Source organism: Aegilops tauschii, chromosome 3 (genome assembly GCF_002575655.3).
Source record: "Aegilops tauschii subsp. strangulata cultivar AL8/78 chromosome 3, Aet v6.0, whole genome shotgun sequence".
Classification (NCBI taxonomy): Eukaryota; Viridiplantae; Streptophyta; class Magnoliopsida; order Poales; family Poaceae; genus Aegilops; species Aegilops tauschii.
The window spans coordinates 10,839,770-10,858,895 of NC_053037.3; the positions used below are offsets into that span (position 1 = coordinate 10,839,770).

At 48.0% G+C, this 19,126-nt stretch overlaps 1 protein-coding gene and 1 non-coding gene across 2 annotated transcripts; both read left to right on the top strand.

Annotated features, from left to right (window-relative positions):
* The first annotated feature begins 517 nt into the window (after window positions 1-517).
* Window positions 518-4,025, top strand: LOC109786691 (receptor-like protein EIX2). Its single transcript, XM_020345263.4, has one exon. The coding sequence runs from the start codon at window positions 777-779 to the stop codon at window positions 3,609-3,611; it is 2,835 nt and encodes a 944-aa protein (XP_020200852.2). The 5' UTR covers window positions 518-776; the 3' UTR covers window positions 3,612-4,025.
* Window positions 4,026-4,550: 525 nt separating this feature from the next.
* LOC120962222 (small nucleolar RNA Z247) lies at window positions 4,551-4,694 on the top strand. Its single transcript, XR_005753064.1, has one exon. It is a non-coding gene; the product is annotated as a small nucleolar RNA Z247 (small nucleolar RNA).
* Window positions 4,695-19,126: the final 14,432 nt, after the last annotated feature.

Sequence of the window (19,126 nt, forward strand, 5' to 3'; positions counted from 1 at the left end):
GTTAATTAGCCCAATTAAAAAAGGACAAATCAGCTGATCCGTAAAGGCCTGTGGATTTTTATTTCGTGTGTGTAGCATTTTTGGGCCTCGACACCGTGACCCACACACCACGTCCAGGACTTCCCTCTCCTTATCGTCACCCATACGTCCACCCACATCCCCGATCACCAGGCACACCACCCCCATCCCCAGCCGGCCGGCCGGCCGGTCACCACCACACGCGCGTACCAGCTGAGCAAGAACGCCAGCGACGTGATGTTGCTCCTGGCGTGCAGAGCAGGGCACGGAAGCGGCCACGGGAGTAGTGTTCTCTTCTTCCCCATCTTGGGTTTTTGAAGTTTCCTAAGGAATCTTGTCCAACCATTTCCATATTCCTGTACAGGTGTTCAGCTGTGTGATGCAGGTCAGTCCGTCGGTCTCTTTCAGTTGCAGTTTTCTGTCCAATCCGTCAATTGGTGCATCTATATATGCAACTTCATCGTTAATTCGTCCAATCAGACAGTACCCTCCAAAAAAAATCAGAATAATTGTGGATAGGATCATCGGGGCTAGGTCAATTTTTCCCCCAAGTGATTAAGACATCAGTACAGGCTGTACAGCACAGCACATGACTGAAGACTTTGAATGAGCCATACCAAACGTGTCACAACCTGATAGATAAGCTGAGTTGCTGAGATTTGCTATATATACATGTGCTGTTCTGCACGTATATACATAACAAGAGAAGAGAGAGTGAAGCAAAAAAAAAACAAGGCATACTGAAATCCCTACTGAAAATGGCTCGGCACTGGTTGCTAGCCTTGGTCTCGTTGCTTCTGCTCCTGCAGACTCCATCCATTTCCTCCCTTGATGCTCGTGGATCGGATGGGAGCTGCGTTGCGCATGAGAGGGCTGCACTCCTCTCCTTCAAAGGAAGCTTGTCAGACCCCGTGAAGCAGCTTTCATCGTGGCATGGTGAAGATTGCTGCACCTGGGAAGGAGTTGGGTGCAGCAACAGAACCGGCCATGTTGTCAACCTCAACCTCAGTGGCTGCGGCTATGAAGCGCGAGTGGGAGGTGATATCAGCCCCTCTTTGACTGCCTTACACCACTTGAAGTATTTAGACTTGAGCTGCAACAACTTCAGTGGGGTGCAGATCCCAAAATTTGTTGCTTCTCTTAAAAGTCTTCAGCATCTTGATCTTTCTTTTGCAAGCTTTGTGGGCAGAGTACCTCCACAGCTTGGTAATCTCTCCAATCTTGTATTTCTCAGTGTCTCGGACAATCCTTTGTACTCAGATGACCTTGCATGGTTATCACATCTCACCTCACTACAGTACCTCGATATGAGCTCGGTTAATCTTAGCACATCAGTGGATTGGGTGCATGCAATCAACAAGCTTCCTTCATTGAAAGTTCTTTGTTTGGAAGACAGTGATCTCAGAAAAAGCCCTGCTACTCTCTCTCATTATAATCTAACAGCCCTCCGGGTGTTGGATATCAGCGGTAATACCTTTCAGGCTGCATTTTCTCCCAGCTGGGTTTGGCATATAACTACATTGACTTATCTTGATCTCTCCCAATGTGATTTCCGTGGATCAATTCCTGATGAAATGGGAAGTATGACGTCTCTTGAAGAAGTTCACATAGCCGAAGCCAACCTTGCCGGTATAATACCACCAAATTTGAAGAATCTATGCAATTTGAAGATTGTGGATCTACATGATAGCAACACCACAGGGGATATAGGAGAACTGATGGAACGGTTGCCAAAATGCTCATGGGACAAGCTGTACGTGTTGGATTTCTCGGACAACAACATCAGTGGGAGCTTGCCAAATTGGTTTAGACCTCTAACTAATTTGACCATTTTAGATTTGTCCTATAATTATATAACAGGACCTGTGCCACTGTGGATAGGAGCACTTCCAAAACTGGCTATACTGCATCTTCATTCTAATCAACTAGTTGGTGAAATAAATGAAGATCACTTAGAAGGGCTGAGAAGTTTACAAGAACTACGAATGTCAGATAACTCTGTTTCCATGGTGGTCAGGTCAGACTGGGTTCCTTCATTCAGGCTACAAGTGGCCGACCTGAAGTCATGCCGGATTGGACCCGCATTCCCAGCATGGCTCAGGTGTCAATCTGACATTCAAGTCATTGACATCTCTAATGCGTCCATAACTGATAATGTACCCGATTGGTTTTGGACCCTAGCTTCAAATGCTACTCTCTTGGATATGTCAAATAATCAAATAAACGGCACACTCCCAGCATCCTTTGAGACGATGAAAGCACGGATAATGGACCTAAGTGCTAATAGATTTACTGGTGCAGTCCCAAAGTTTCCTAGGGGCGTAACCTTTTTTGACTTATCCAGAAACAAATTATCAGGGACACTGCCCTCAGATTGGGAAGCCCGGGAGTTATCTGTGCTTGCTCTTTACAACAATTCAATATCTGGCAACATACCATCTTCATTGTGCAATTATTCATTGGAAATATTAGACCTATCAGGAAATATGCTGACAGGAGAGGTACCCACTTGCCAGCAGGGAGATCTTGGGGGCTTCACACGATTGAGGTCATTAAATTTAAATAGCAATAATCTTTCAGGAAACTTCCCATCAGTTCTTCAAAGGTCAAAAGATATGATTTTTCTTGATCTTGCATACAATCAGTTATCTGGAAATTTGCCAGCAAGGTTAGTAGAAAACATGACATCCCTTGCATTGCTACGACTGCGTTCGAATATGTTTTCGGGGCATATTCCTGTTGAACTTGCAAAGATTGAAGGGCTTCAATATTTGGACCTCGCATGCAACAATTTTTCTGGAGGTATACCTGAATCCTTAGCAAAGCTGAAGGCAATCGCTCGGATTAATGGATATAGTTATTCACTGGATGGACTATCAGATTATTCTTTAAGCTTTCTTCAGGCAGCCAGTACTGCTAGGGTCAAACTTTCCTACACAACAACTTTGTCCGTGCTTACTAAGGGACAACAACTAGAGTTTTCCAAAGAGTTGCCGTACATGGTAAACATTGACCTATCATGCAACAATCTGACTGGAGGAATCCCCGAAGGGATTAGTGCTCTGATTGCTTTGAAAAGCTTGAACTTTTCTTGGAATCATCTGACTGGGAGGATTCCAAAGAATATTGGGAACCTCAAAGCACTCGAGTCCCTGGACCTATCCCATAACGAGCTGTCTGGAGAAATCCCTTCAAGCATATCAGCTATTACTTCTTTGAGCCGCTTCAACTTGTCATATAACAATCTCTCTGGACAGATACCAGCAGGGAATCAGCTGCAGGCGCTCGATGACCGAGCATCCAGTTATATTGGAAACATTGGTTTATGTGGGCCTCCACTCTTGAAGAGTTGCTCTCCTAATGCAACAATAATTACCCCAGCTACAGATGATGGGGATCATCACCATGGGGTAGGGACGTCCATCTACCTGAGCATGGTCGTTGGCTTTGTCTTCGGCCTCTGGGTGGTCTTCTGTGTCATGTTGTTCAAGAAGAGATGGAGATACGCCTATTTCCGTTTCACTGACAACATGTACCACATGATGTGCGTGCATATAATTTTTGCCTGGAACCTCCTTGTGAGGAAGGGATGATTATTTTTAGATACAGTGAAGGGAGGATATACAACGATGTTCTCCTATGCAGCTGGGGAACCTATCCGCGTACTTCAGTACTTCGAGTGTGTATGTAACTATGCATCTCCATTCATACGGGTGGTGATTGTATCTGGTATACTTTTGTGTAACTATGTACCGTCTATCAAAAGGCTACATAAATAAGGTCTGTTCGCGCGCTCATGAATAAATACTGAGTTGTAGCTGTTAGAATACAAATCAGTCATGGATGTAAACCGACCTGATGATTTAAAGGTTCGGTGGTGGTTTGTGTCTAGTGGACTCTAGAGATTCACTTGAGTCTATTCGTTTTCTATATTCTTGTAACCGTTGTAATTGCTGCTCCTTATAAACACGAAGGCGTCCCTGCCTAGTGGCATACGTTTCCACCCATCGCTCCTACGAGCGTTTAAATGGTATAATAGAGACTGTTAGCCCATATGGCTCCTTCTTCCTCCTCTATTTCTGCATCCTCAATCAGGAAGTCTCCGAAAAGCTCAGAAGACAGAATTGTGTCTTGCGGAAAGCGCAAGTCATGCCCCCAATTCATGGTGCCATGGTTTTTGGTTATCTAGATGGCTCGCTTCACGAGACGGAGAAAACCATCACCACTACCATGGATGGGGGAAGTCAGGAAGCTGTCACTCCAGCCCATGCCCAATGGCTTGCTCTCAAGATCAACAAGTTCTGGGGTACGTATTTAATTCCCTCTCCAAGGAAGTGTTGACTCAGGTCGCCTCTTGACCGAGGGAAACCCTTTGGGCAGCCCTTGAGCAGATGTTTTCTTCTCAGTCTCGTGCTCACACCCTCAATATCAGGATGGCCATGTCCAACATGAACAAGGAGAATATGTCTGCTACAGATAGTTTCTCCAAGATGAAAGCCCTTGTGGATGACATGCATCTTCAGCAGCAGAAAGACTTTATGATGACGACCTGATTTCTTACCTATTGGCGTGGGCTGGACATTGAATACAATCCATTGGCGGCTTCCGTTCTTGGAGATCAACAACTGATACGATTATGCCCAATGAATTGTACGCTCAACACCTCAGTTATGAAACACATGGAGATTCTCCACTCTAGGGACACCGGCTATGGCTTGACGCGGTAGCACGGTGGGGACGATGGCTCCTCCTTTAAGCGCGCATGCGACGGTGGCGTCGGGCCCATCTGACGGAGCAAGCGCTCCATCATTATTTTCATCGTACGAACAAATTCTTTATCGGTCAGAGTCACCTCCATGAGGAGGCGCGGCCACTGCCACGGCTACTGATGCGGCTTCTGGTCCTCCTAGCCGTCGGGGAAGATGATGATCTCGTCCTTGCCGTAGGAACCGACCGCCGTGGACGCCGAGGGGCCCGGAGAGCACGGCGACGGCATCAAGATCCACCGGAGGATGATTTTCGTCCGTCTCCGTCTGCCGGCACGGACCAGCACAACTTTGGCATCGCCGCTGTAGGAGGAGGGGCTCGGGGAGGCAGAGCCGCAGAGGACAGCGTTGGAGAGGAGGAGGGGATTGGAGAGGAGGTGTGAATGTGCATTGCCGGAGTAGGTCATATATAGCCGCGGCCAGGTCAGGCGCGGTCGGCCCACTTTAATGTGGCGTAGCGGCCATAAGTGCTTTCTTGGGACGCGGCGTCCGCATTGAAGCGACGACGCCCGAGAGGTCGGGTCCGTCACCACCGTACTCACGTCCGATCGCGTCGCTCCGTTGCATGCTCTGGGCCGACAAGAACGCGGCACGGCAAGTGGCGCAGGAGAGGCGAGTGGATGTTTCGGGTGGGCCAGGACGGTTTGAGGTCCGCATTGGAGATGCCGTGAACCCTCTCGGCAATCATTGCTCCAGACTCTAGGACACAGAATGTTTCAGAAGGCATCTGCGTCAGTGGCCTGTCCTTGTGAACACTAATGAACAGGGCCAACTGTCATCATTTTAGTCAATCGCTAGCTATTCTCGTATTATCCACGGCATCCCCCAGCCTTGCTTTGTCGAACACTCGTACCTGCCTCACACCATGTCCAGGCCTTCCCTCTCCTCACGACCTCACCGTTACCCGCACGTCCTCCCAAATCCGTGGTCACCACGCACACCACCCACATCCCCAGACAGCCGGCAAAACGGCCGCCCACCACCACCCGCGCGCACCAGCTGGGCATGAACCAGGCGACCTGATGTTATTCCTGGCATGTAGACCAGAGCATAGAAGCGGCCACGGGAGTGTTCTCTTCTTCCCCATCTTAGTTTTTCAAGTTTCCAAAAGAAATCTTGTACAGCCATTTCCAAGTCCCCGTCCAGGTGTTCAGCCGTGTGATTCAGGTCAGTCCATCGGTCCGATCCAGTTGGAGTTTTCTGTCCAATCCATCAACTGGTCCGAAGATTAGACAGTACTCTCCAAAAAAAATTCAGAATAATTGTGGATGGGATCATCGAGGCTAGCTAGGTCATTTTTTGGAGACATTTTCTGAAGAACAGGACTAAAGACTTTGAATGATGCATAGTTGCACACCAAACGTACGTGTACGTGTCACAACCTATGAGATGGGCTGAGTTGCTGACATTTGCTATATATACATCTGCTGTTCTGCATGTACACACACAACAAGGAGAAGAGAGAGTGAGAAAAAAAAAGAGACATACTGACTGAAATCCCTACCGAAAATGGCTGGGCACTGGTTACTAGCCTTAGTCTCGTTGCTGCTGCTCCTGGATACTCCATCACTTTCTTCCCGTGATGCTAGGGGATTGGATGGGAGCTGCGTCGGGCATGAGACGGCTGCACTCCTCTCCTTCAAAGCAAGCTTGTGAGACCCCGCGAAACAACTTTGAAGAAAAAGGGTTTCCCCCCGCTTTGTATTACATGGTCGGTTCTGCTACTGAAAAACAACTTTCATCATGGCATGGTGAAAATTGATGCATTTGGAATGGAGTTAAGTGCAGCAGCAGAACCGACCATGTTGTCAAGCTTAAACTCAGTGGTTGCGGCTATGAAACGCAAGTGGGAGTTGAGATCAGCCCCTCTTTGACTGATGCACGGGGTCGTCCTGCAAGTGGACATGACGAGAGTGATGGTGCAGGAGGTAATGACAGGCTTTGATTCATGGTCGTTGCCTCATCCCCTGAATAGGGCATCACTATGTTCGGACAATTGACCCAGGGCCACCTGCTTAAGTGGCCGCCGAGTGATTTAGAGGAGATTCCTCGGGGATTCTTTGCTAATGACGGCGATCATGCCTTCATGAACCTTGCCCCCCTTTTCAACTTTGCCGGCAGTAAAGGCATAATCCAAGATATTCCGGAATCAACAGAGAAGGATGCACACTAGTGTAGAACCGGGCTTTAGCGCCGGTTCGTAAGGGCCTTTAGTGCCGGTTCCGTAACCGGCACTAAAGAGTGAGGACTAAAGGTCCCCCCTTTAGTACCGGTTCGGCACGAACCGGCGCTAACGTGCCATCACGTGGCACGAGGCAGGCCTGGGTGCATGTAGGACATTAGTACTGGTTGGTAACACCAACCGGTACTGAATGTTTGGGGGTGTTTTGGTTTTATTTTTTATTTTTCCTTTAATTTTGTGTTTTCAATTTAATTTAGTGATTGTTTTACATTATAATGAGTTGTTAAATCATTAGGTGAAAGTATCGCCATATGCATATCAATATTATACTTGATCACCTAAGTGATCAAGTATAATATGGATATGTCATATACTTGATCACTTAGTTAGGATCCATCCAGCTGAAACTAATTTGCGGTTCCTTTCATAAATGATATAATAACTCATCATCATCATTATATTAATATAAAAACTCTTGCAATATATATATATTCATCACCAACAACAGTATACTAGCTAGCTAAAAATCATCATAGTCGTCATTACCACTATTTAATCATCATAGTCATTACCGCTATCTAATCACCACCAACACTAACTTAAAGAAGAAACATTCACTTGTACCAGAAGCAAACATATCATCGAGTTCAACATGGTCATGATATTAGATTAAGTTCAGGACGAAGAACACGGACATGAGAGGACAAGTACTAAGAGCATGAACTAGCTAAATCACTCCTGCTGCTCTCTCTCAGGTAAAATAGCATAGAACATGTATAGCTCTCCTGATTCATCATACTGGAGCATGCAGATGAACCTGTCTCCTAATCGTGGGTTGCGCTTCTGATTGCTACCCCAAGTACTTCTCTGGGATCGTTAACAATTTTGCTCCAATCTTTCACTATTAAGCATTCATCGCTTTTAGAAATCATGAATGCACTCATGCAATGTAGGATATCTTGGCCGTAAGCTAACCATTGACATGCAACCTTTAGTCTCGATCCACTGAGGCACAACTGTCATCGGGAGTCCCTGTTGAAGAACATCGTATAGTAATTAATATACTTAGTAATGAAAGTTTAGCTTCAAAAATAATGTATGCAAAAGATGCACTGAGGACAAATAGTAAAAATCTTACCATCTTTCCTAAATAGATGTGACCGTAGTTCAATACGATCACTATTGGTCGCACATTTTGAGTACTAACATTTCTAAGTGCAGGAAGAAAATTTGTCTTGACAGTATGAATATTCTCAAGCCATGAAACATAATGACTTATCTCCTCGCAGTTTAGTTCAGCCCCGGGACAGCGGACTGTCCTGTCTACCAAGCGCCGGACATGTTTGCTTGAATGGAAATAAGCTGTCAATAGAAATTAGTTGTCAACTATTTTTGAATAAACAATATCAAAGACATAAATATGGTTGAGAAACTCACATTATGGTAGAGCTGGAGGCGTCTGCACATCGACCCAGATGTCTCTATTACATTCAATATCATCTTCCGGACGAATATCAAAGGTGATAACCACATCAGCTTCAAATGCATAAGCCTTGCATAGTGCTTGCCAAGTTTTGCATTCAAAATAGGTGTATATGTCTGCATTGTATAATTTGTTGTTGAAAGTATAACCATGCTCGGTCTTCATGTAAACTGTCTTTACCTCCATAGTTTTCATAGCACTGAAACCTATCTTATCCAAGACAAAAATTCTTGCATGGCAGGGGATGCACTAGTAGAATAGTGAAAATTTAAAATTATAATTTAAAGCAAATGAAGCATATATAGGTCATGCTTAATTACAAAAAAAGACTTGTCGTTGTGACTTACTGTATCCACTTCGAAGGTCTATCCAGCTTGATGTTGAAGCGTCTATCATCAACAAGGAAATTTCCGTCGCACAGGCCGCGTTGGTCTTCACAGTATTCGCACATAATGAAATCTTTTTCGTCGTCAGACGACATTTCCTATGTTCATATAGGTGAAACATTAAGCACTTACTAGTTCTATTAATTCAACTAATTCAACTACTTTTATTAATTCAACTAGTTCTATTAATTCAACTAAGCATTTACTAAAAATAAACTAGTTCTATTAATTTTCTTACTAAAATAAAGTAGCTAGTTCTATATAGTAATATTTTAATTAGATCATCAAATCTCAGATACCTAAATTTTCTTACTAAAAATAAACTAGTTCTATTAATTCAACTAACTAATTCAACTAAGAATTTACTAAAAATAAACTAGTTCTATTATTTTTCTTACTAAAATATATAAAGTAGCTATATATAGTAATATTTTTTAATTAGATCATCAAATCTCATATACCTAAATTTTCTTACTAAAAATAAACTAGTTCTATTAATTCAACTAGTTCAACTAAGCATTTACTAAAAATGAACTAGTTATATTAATTTTCTTACTAAACATAAACTAGTTATATTAATTCAACTAGTTCAAATGCATATACCTAATTCATGTAACATTAACATTCTAACATTCTTATCTACGTAATTCATCTAATTCGATCATCTACTTAACAATTTGACATGCATTAATCTAAACAACAGAAAACATAAAATAAGTAAAAAATGTGTGTGTGTGTGTGTATGTGTGTGTGTAAGCGTGTGTGTGTTGTGTGTACGTACGAGCAGGGGGCGGCGGCGTACGGGCGGCCGCGCGAGACGGCGACGGGACGACACAACGGGCGGCGGGCCGGGGGCGACGGCGCGACGGGCCGGGGGTTACAGCGCGACGGGCGGCGGGCCGGGGGCGAGGACGGCGACGTGTATGGGGCGGCTGCGCGAGACGGCGCGCGCCGTATGGCCGGGGCGGCGGCGCGAGACGGCGACAACGGGCGGTGGGGGCGACGACGCCACTACTAGGAAAAGGCTAATTAGTGGCGCACCTGTTTTGGCCATTAATGGCGCACTACAGGTGCGCCACTATCATCACGCCATTAATAACTAATACTAATGGTGCGCCATTAGTATACTAGACAATAGTGGCGCACCAGGGAGTGCGCCATTAGTATGTCAAACGGTGCGCCATTACTATGCCTTCTAGGGGGCCATATTTACCTTGTGCTCTGGGTTACTAATGGCGCACTTCTAGATAATGCGCAACTAGTGTGTTTATTGCAGTGCGCCACTAAAGTGCAGTGTGGTGCGCCACTAGTATGAATATTAGGATTTTTTTCTTTTCTGATATTTGCACAGGTTACAAAATATATTACTACACAATATATGGACAACACAACATATAAACAGCAGACTCATCGAATACAATAGAAGATTAGTCTCCGAATACAATTCATCATATTAGTCTCCGAATTCAAAAGACCGAACAAAGTTAGAACATTACAAGTCTCGAGACCGTGAGTAGCGAGTTTGTCTTCACATTACAAGTCGATATCGATCATCTAAACTACCATCACATAGAAGAGAGCTGCGGTCATCACGATTAGCATCATGGCGATGAAACTGGTCTTCATCCGGTTCCTCCTCCGCTCCCTCCTCCCTCCCGCTAGATAGCGCGCGTATCTAGCTTCTGCCTCCGCCCTAGTGGTGTACCCTTTGTAACTGTTACCGCTGAAACGGTGAACCTGTCTCCGACACTCCTCCCAGTCGTCGTAGACTCTGGGAACCTTACCCTTTTACACGTCATACGACGACATCTCTATGCACTAGCCAAACAAAACGTTAGTAGCAATTCACAGACAATACATAAGCAATATATAAGTATGCAACAAAATGATCGGAAGAGAAAAGCAAGACATTAATAGCACGATTCATGGTCCTACTAATAAATAGCATCGATTACATATAAGTTGAACGACCGTCCAAACCAAAGAGACATACAAGTTCATTAAAGTTTAATTACAACATGAGCTAATCGATATTTCAGAACTACATAGCATCACTACTTTCGACTCGACTCAGGGACCGGAGCGTGGATGAAGCCGCCGTCTGTCGTGATGGTCATGAAATCGCGGGCGTTGTCAGCCTGCATTTGTAGCGTTGTTTCTATCTCACTGTTGGACGGTTGATATCTGAGGTAGAACTGCCCCGAGGTACGAAGGACATCTTGATGGATGATTTCCGCAAACTCTGACTGGATGCGAAAGAATTCTTGTCTGAGGTCCACGTCCTGGATTGCCGACAAGCGTGCGGCCCAATCTTTGAGACTATTTGGTACCAGAAGGTGCTTATGGTCTCGTACGATCGCCCGCATGTGATGGAGGGCGTAGTAGGCATCTTTCTGACCGCCAGGCGGCTGCTTGATGCAGGGGAACGTCGTTACGTGGATGAACACGTGCTTGCCGTACCTACGAATTGGACCCTTGAAGGTGCCTCCAGATCTGGCGTAGCCGGGGAGAACATCATCAAGAACTTTCTTGATATTTGTGTAGTCTTTCTTCGACTGACGGTCCGAGTCGAAATACGTGGCCATGGAATAGTTCAGGCTTAAGAGGATGAGTGTGCAATGTGTGTCACTGCACAAAACACGGAATGTTAGAAAAATAAGAACAATCGAAATCTAAGAAATCATATGTTACGGGGTGGTGAGGGGATGACTTACTCTGGAAAGTAAGGCACGAGGAAGTTATCCTTATCTGGGTTTGCCCGAATGACGCCTTCGAGGTATGAACTCGCGACTTGCCGGTCCCCAGCGCTGCCCAAGATCTTGGCACGCATGTAGAAGGGGTCGACTATCACGATGTTCGGGGTCTTGTCTCTAATGATCCGCATCTCCATACGCAGCGAAAATAGCCGAACGAAGGTGTAGTGCAGCGGATGAAGGTTAAACATAGCGAAGATGTCATCAACCACAGGATGATCATACCCCCGCTGGCGCTATCCACAGAGCCCTTGCCCTCTGGCACCTTGGCCACTAAAACCAGGTATGCCACATCATTCTCTCGGAAACGCCGCTTCTCCAAAGAAAGAACACTGTCATGCAGACTCCGCATAGCACCGGTTGCAGCATTGAGCAGATTAGTCGGTAGCATCGGCCTACCCGCCACATGCACCCTCCTCGAGATATCCTTAGGTGAAGGTGGCCCGTCCTGAGCACGGATCGTGCTCGGTGCCGGCTGGCTCGCACCATTGTTACTCTTTCTTTTCCGTCCCTTCTTCTTCTGCTATAATGGGATCGAGTTCTGCTCAGAGACCGCCTTCTTGAGTGTGTTGGGGCTGATAATATTTCGCACCTCGGCTATCTGAGGCTCGGTGAAGGCGGCAGCTGGAGGCGTCTCCTGAGAACTGAACGCCAGACGACGCCTGTTGCAATTGGGTTTCTCCGCGGTACCAGCTAGATCGCGATCGTCTTTTGCAGGGTTGGGTTCTTGAGAAGGAGGCCCCAAGAATTCGTCACCGTACCCATGTTCGTTGAAGTACTTATCGACGTTGGTAAATGTATCGTCGTCGCTGTCGTCGTTCGGATCCTGTGCCATATGCATGTCCGGATCCTGTGCCATATACATGTCCGGCATGTCCGGTAGCGTTGCGGGGGTCTTGCCATGGCTTGGCGCCGGCACGACTGGCAGTGTTGTCTGTGGGGTGGTGTCCCCCGCCCCCAAACGAATCTGGCTCTTCGGCCAAAGCATGGGCCAGCTTATGCAGGCGCTGAGGGTCATCACATCATCTTCGTCGGCCCCATGGGGTCGATACGAAGGTAACATGTCGTCGAAGCCCGGCAGCACCTGAACCAGTTGAACCTTGTAAACGGTGGGTGGCATCTGATTACCGTGGAACACGCGGCTGCCCGGTTGAACGATTCTGCCCTTGGCGACATCGACCAACTCGCCGTTCACGAAGTGCAGGAGTGTGCATGGAACGTCGGCGGCGCCCTGTGTCGTGGAATTGTCACGGCAGATGTCCTCGAGCTAGGACTTAGTCGTGGAGCCATCGCAGCTAGGAAGCTTGAAGGGGTTATGTGGGACAAGGAACACGAGGGTTTATACTGGTTCGGCCCCTTACGGTGAAGGTAAAAGCCTACGTCCAGTTTGGGATGTATTATCTAGGGTTACGATCGCCTGGGAGCTAACAGCTTTTCCCGGCTCTCGATTAGATTGTTGTCGCCCTTAAACCGCCGCCGGGTCCTCCCTTTATATAGGGAGGCTGACGCCCAGCAGCCCTTAGAGCCCCGGCCGGCTCATAAGAGCGTCTGGCTCGGACTCTAAACAATACTTGCCTTACACTACAAGTCTACTATAACAATGATCGTAACTACAGGCTTTAAGCCATATCCGGGTCTCAGCCCATCTCTGGCCCATTATCTTGGAACTTGGCTCCGGGCTTCTGGCAATGACCCTACAAGTAACCCGGCCCTCCTGGCGGGTGACTCCAAGGTCTATATCCTCAACATTAGGCCCCAGATTGACTTGAGCCGGCTCGTGTCAATCTTCAACTCTGCCGACAGAAAAAATCTCCGGCTTACCGTTCGAGTGAAGGCCATAACCCGGGGTGACGTCATTCTCCGGACTCCGGATAATCCGCCGTGACGTCATCCTCCATTAAGTCCATTTTTTACTCCACCAGATCCGCAACGGATCTCTGCTGTTACTGTCTTTCCGAAAATCGAGGCGCCGTGAGGGGGAGATAACCACGCCGTGGTCTCCTTGAATCTCGCGCCCACTTATGACTTGCCTTATAAATAGGCCGGCCCAGCACTTTCTCCTCACGCTCTCCCTCTTCCTCCTCGCGCCGTTGCTCCTTTGCTCGAGCTCCGCCACTGCCGCCGCCGTCGCGCCCCTGGTCTTCATCAACCCGGCCGCTGCATCACCCTGATTCGGACCAGACTCACGGCGGCGACCTCCGCTCCTCCCAACCCCGGTGAGTATCCTCTGCCTTGCTAGAACAGATCTGCGGTAGGGTTCTTTCAGTTCTTCGTGTTCATCACCATTGCCCACAGACTCGGTAGTTCTTGTTGCCACTATAGTTAGTTGATCTTTAACCTCGCGTAGAACCACTGCGGTAGAGGTTTGAGACCCATTTCATCTATAAGAAACCCTCTTTTTACTGCATAAGAACTGTGTTCAACCTCAAGAACTTCTTCTGCCTCTGTTTTTTAGGTCTAGAAAATTTTCACCTCGCCCGACCATTTTGATCCGAAAAAATTACTGCAATATGTGAAATCCGTTTTACCACACTTAGTAAAAACTGCAACCCTTGAATCTTTGGCGGCTTATGCTTCCGACTTAAAGAAAACACGCGTCGTAGAACTTTCCGGTTTAGAGAGAACCATGCTCCGTAGAATCCTCCGACTTAACTGCAGTAAGCCATAGATGACCAACTTATCCTGAAAACTCCGACGGCTTAGATAACTCACCGTATCAATATATATCATTAGTTCCCTTCATAAGTCGTCACTGTAGTTTGAATGATAATCCCCGGCTTATAATTAACCCGGACACTTTTCTCTTCCTCATAGACCACCAACCGTCACCATGCCTCCCAAGGCCCCCATCACTTGCAACTGGACGAGATCCAATGTCACTGAAGAGACCCTAGCCAACTTTGTTAAGTCCGGGTATCTGCCCAAGAAAGAAGTGATGTCCTACCGTGCCCCTGATCCGTCAGAAGAAAGACCACAGCCGAGAGACGGGGAGGTAGTGATCTTTGCAGATCACATGAGCCGGGGCTTCGCACCGCCCGGCTCAAAATTCTTCCGGGACGTGCTCAACTTTTTTGACCTTCGGCCTCAGGATATAGGACCCAATTCCATATCCAACATCTGCAACTTCCAAGTCTTCTGTGAAGTGTATCTTGGAGAAGAGCCGAGCCTGCTACTCTTCAGAGAACTGTTCTATTTGAACCGGCAAAATGAGTGTGCCAACGGGCCAAGTCTAGAATTAGGCGGCATATCTATCCAGCGACGTAGGGACTGCCTGTTCCCTTATGCAGAGCCGCCGAGCCACCCTAAAGACTGGAATATGACTTGGTTCTACTGCCAAGACACGTCCCCGGCTGACGAGAATCCACTGCCCGGCTTTCGCCCAACACGCCTGGAATCCACGCACCCGTTATCCGACAAACTTACTGCCGCGGAACGCCAGCCTCTGCTTCCAACGATCAACAAGATCAAGGCCCTGCTAGGCAACGGTCTGAACGGAATTGATCTAGTCCGGGTCTGGATCTCATGGCGGGTGATCCCATTGAGCCGCCGCCCCGGCTTAATGTGCGAGTACACCGGGCGAAAGGATGACCCGCAGAGGCACAGTCGCAACGATCTTCCAGAAGACGTTGCCGAAGAGGAGACCAAGGCTCTGTTAAACGAGAGCCTGGCAGATTGTGGAAGAACCGGGCTGGCCCCGTTCTGCAAAACCAATCCGGCCCCAGCGGTAAGCCGCTGACTTTAATCCTTCCACTTCTTTTGCATGTCACCTTCATCCGGACCGCTTTAAGAATTCATTACTGTACTTCTCAGGCTGATGACAAATTCTGGCGGGTTAAATATGACCATGAAGCGGCCAAGAAGACCAGGAAGGAGAAGAAAGCTGCCAAGAAGGCCGCCCCTCGCAGAAAGGGAAGCAGACCCACCGCTTCGGAGCTGCTGCAATTAAGCGACAGCTCCGAGTCAGAGATAACCCGTAAACCTTTAAATTCTTGCCATATTTTTTTGTTTGCTGCTGTCCACCTTATCCACCTTTTGCTTATTGACAGGACGACACCGGCGCCAGTAACCCGGTGATTGAAGAGGTAACATCACTTTCCTCCGGCTCGGAGCCTTTGCCACAGCTGAAAGTCCGAAGAGTAACCCGGAAAGTAAGCTTTTCTCATCCGTTAGCTCATCAGGACCCTCAATTTCTTTTGAAGCAGCAGGTTCACGAAAGCCGGCGTCACACCCGGGCCCGCAAGGACACCGATCTCTCCGCCGGATTACCCGACGCAACAAGGAAGCGTCGTACTGAGGTTTTCTCTCACCTGTACCCTTTTCATCCGTTGGCGGGTGTCATCCGTCAGCCACTCAACTCTTCTGACTCTAATTACCAGGAGACCTCCCCCTCTTCGGGTGACTCCATGCAGTCAAGTCTGCCAGCCTTCAAAACTGCACCCGGGTAATAACAACCTCCTTACACTATCCGGCTGTACCTTACTCTTTGAATGCCTAACACTTCTGTCTTTTCAGCGCCCAGGCAAAGCTCACCAAAAGAGCAAAGAAGACCAGGTCAGCCGGAGTGCCCGACTTGCCTGAGCCGGAGACGACGGCTCAAGAGCCGCCAGCTGCCGCCGCCCCCGAAGCCACCAGTCCTATGGACACGGCACCTGAAGCTCCTGCCCCCACTGCCAAGACCATAACCGAAGCGTCGTCTAACCCGGAGGCCTCCGGCTCCGCCCCTGCAACTGATGACCCGGACGTAGTAATTACCCGGACGGAGTATGTTGAGCCGGGGAGACCGACCGTGCTAGCCAAATGCTCTGCGAAGGGGGAGCTGCTACAGCCCCACCGGGTGAATCTGGAGCTCTCCAACTACAACGACTTGAGCATTGGAGAGCTCGTCTCTGGCTACATCAGCCAAGTTCACAAGAGCCGGGATGCCGAAATCGCCATGGTCAACCAGATCCAACAAAAATCTGAGGTAACCTTCTGTTGTCCTCTTATTTTCTGCATAATAATCCTTGTCATACCAGCCCCCAAGTCTGCAACTTATACTTTGAATATGCTGTAGACTTAGATTCCGGCTTACTTAACTTAACCGGCAGTATGTTTAGAGATACATTCAATATGCATTAGCCCCCAAGTGCCGAGTGTCTTTGCTTGGAAAGCGCTTGGGACTTATAGAATGCTTGTTAACAACCCGGAAATACATGCAAGCTGTCGGCAAAAAATTAGAGTCGGATCTGGCGGATCTGAAGAGCCGGCTGAAGACACAAGAGATGGAGACCCGGAAGGCAAACGCCAAGTTTGTCTCCAGCATCGCCGCTCAAGAAAAGCTGAAGACTGAATTCGATGCTGAGCGGAAGTCCTGGGCGGAGGAGAAAAGCGCACTGGTGTCCCGGGCCGAACAGGCGGAGAAAGCCCTCACCGAGAAGACCGCTGAGCTCTCCGGTCTAAAGCGCCAGGTTTCCCAAATGGTGGCTGCCATCTTCGGTAAGTCGCCTCTCCGGCTTTTATCAAGTCGGTATATGTTACGATTCATCCTTGTCGCCGACTTACCTACTCTTTATGAAACAGGCTCCAGAAGCGCCAACCTGAACCAGAGCGTGGTCACCAAACTGAAGGCTGTATACACCCTGGTAGAGCAGCTCTACACCGGGTCACAGCGGGCCCTAGCGGTGGTGGCCTTGTCGAACGAGGTGCCAACACACCTGGCCGAAGTGCTGCGCCGGCTCGTGGTTCTGCCACAGCGGATCCAGGAGCTACGACGGGCATCCGCGAGAGCCGGAGCAATCGCCGCGCTGAGCCGGGCTAAGGCATTCTTGCCAGAGCTAGACCCGGCAGATATCGCCCTGGGTTACCCCAGTCTGAAAGAAGACGGCTCAGCCTTCGACCAAAAGGACTTCGCAGCATGCGTGAAGGCTGTACGCCCGGTGGCTACCCTCATTGGGAACGGCACCGACTTGACCAAGTATCAGCCGGGGTTTGACGCGGAGAATCGAAGGATTCCAACCCCACGCTATGAAGCCCTCAACCTGATCCCTCCGGCTCGCCAGCACACCTTCGCCCCGGAGATTGACCCGGCCGGGTTAATCGACAAAGAAGCCCAGTTCGAAGCTCTCAGCGGCATTGACTGGAAGTCGTCCACCTTCGAAGTCTTGGGATCAGGCGGAGCAGAAGACGAGCCGGGGACTTCAACTCAGCAGGCGTCATAAAGTGGCTGGCGGTTCACCGAGCAATGCTCCACCCTTGAAACCTCATAAAAATTTTGTAATAGAATAGGTGCAACAATTTATCTCTGCCGTGCCATCGTGCACGTAATGAATGCTGAAACCTCTTGAAGTTATTCTTCTGGTGTTCCTCCCGGTTTATAATTATCCCTTTGTCCCTCTCCACTGTGAAAAATATCTTGCAATGTCTACATAGAAAGATAAATCACAAGTCTCGAGGCGGCTTACCGTCCTGAGAATCAGGTGTTTAAAATGTATAACCCGGCAAACGAACCCAAAAGGACTGGTTGTTAACTATGATCTGAACATAGCCGTGATAACACTTTTCACAACCTGTAACATATTTCCGGTTTAAATAACCCGGATAGCTTGATTGGTACCTTAACTCGAATTTATTTGTCTTGATAACATCCCTGATGTTCAACTAACAAGATAAACCAAAATAAAGCCGGCAAGTGAGAGCCGGCAGCACATACTTAAACATGATCCGAGTAGACTTATGATGAAATACAAAAACTTAGGGGCTTCCGGTTCGAATACGACCAGAAACCCGGTCCAAAGGGGTCAAGCTAAGATTCGGATGCGATCATATAGCCCCCAGTGGGTGTGGCGATGCCAATCAAGAGGGTATCGACAGCTGTGTTCTCTTCGGTTCGAATACGACCCATGTTTGAACAGGAAGCCCCCAAGTGATTCTGAAAATTGTTTAACGACGCTGATTCGAATATGATCCACGTCGGTTCTCAGAGGGGTTGCACTGTGATTCAAATATGACCAAAGGCCACCTCCCAATGAGCTCGGCACTTTGCCAATCAAATGGGTATCGACAGCTATGTTCTCTTTGGTTCGAATACGACCCATGCTTGAACAGGAAGCCCCCAAGTGACCTTACTGCTTACGGCTAGACTCGAATACGATCATAAGCCGGATCCTCCTTTCAAATTAGCATGTAAAAAAGGACACACATAATTGAAGGAGGAAAAGGACAGAGGTCCTGCTTTATTGCTTATCATAATATATACACGGCTGAGATAAGTATGTACACCACAAGAGCCGCTAGCTCAAGTGTAGTAAGGCCGAAGCTGAGCTATGTTCCACGGCCGACGGCTCTCTTCCCCAGACTTTCGTGCATCTCTATGCTCCCGAATGTCAAGGAGGTAATACGACCCGTTGTGCAAGTTCTTACTGACCACAAAGGGCCCTTCCCAAGGTGGGGATAACTTGTGTGCATCTGTTTGATCCTGGATGAGCCGGAGCACAAGGTCGCCTTCCTGGAAGACCCGGGACTTGACCCGGCGGCTATGATAACGGCGCAGGTCCTGTTGG

What these genes read in the sequence shown, in the direction of transcription:
- LOC109786691 (XM_020345263.4), top strand. Translation starts at nt 777, where the DNA reads ATGGCTCGGCACTGGTTGCTAGCCTTGGTCTCGTTGCTTCTGCTCCTG.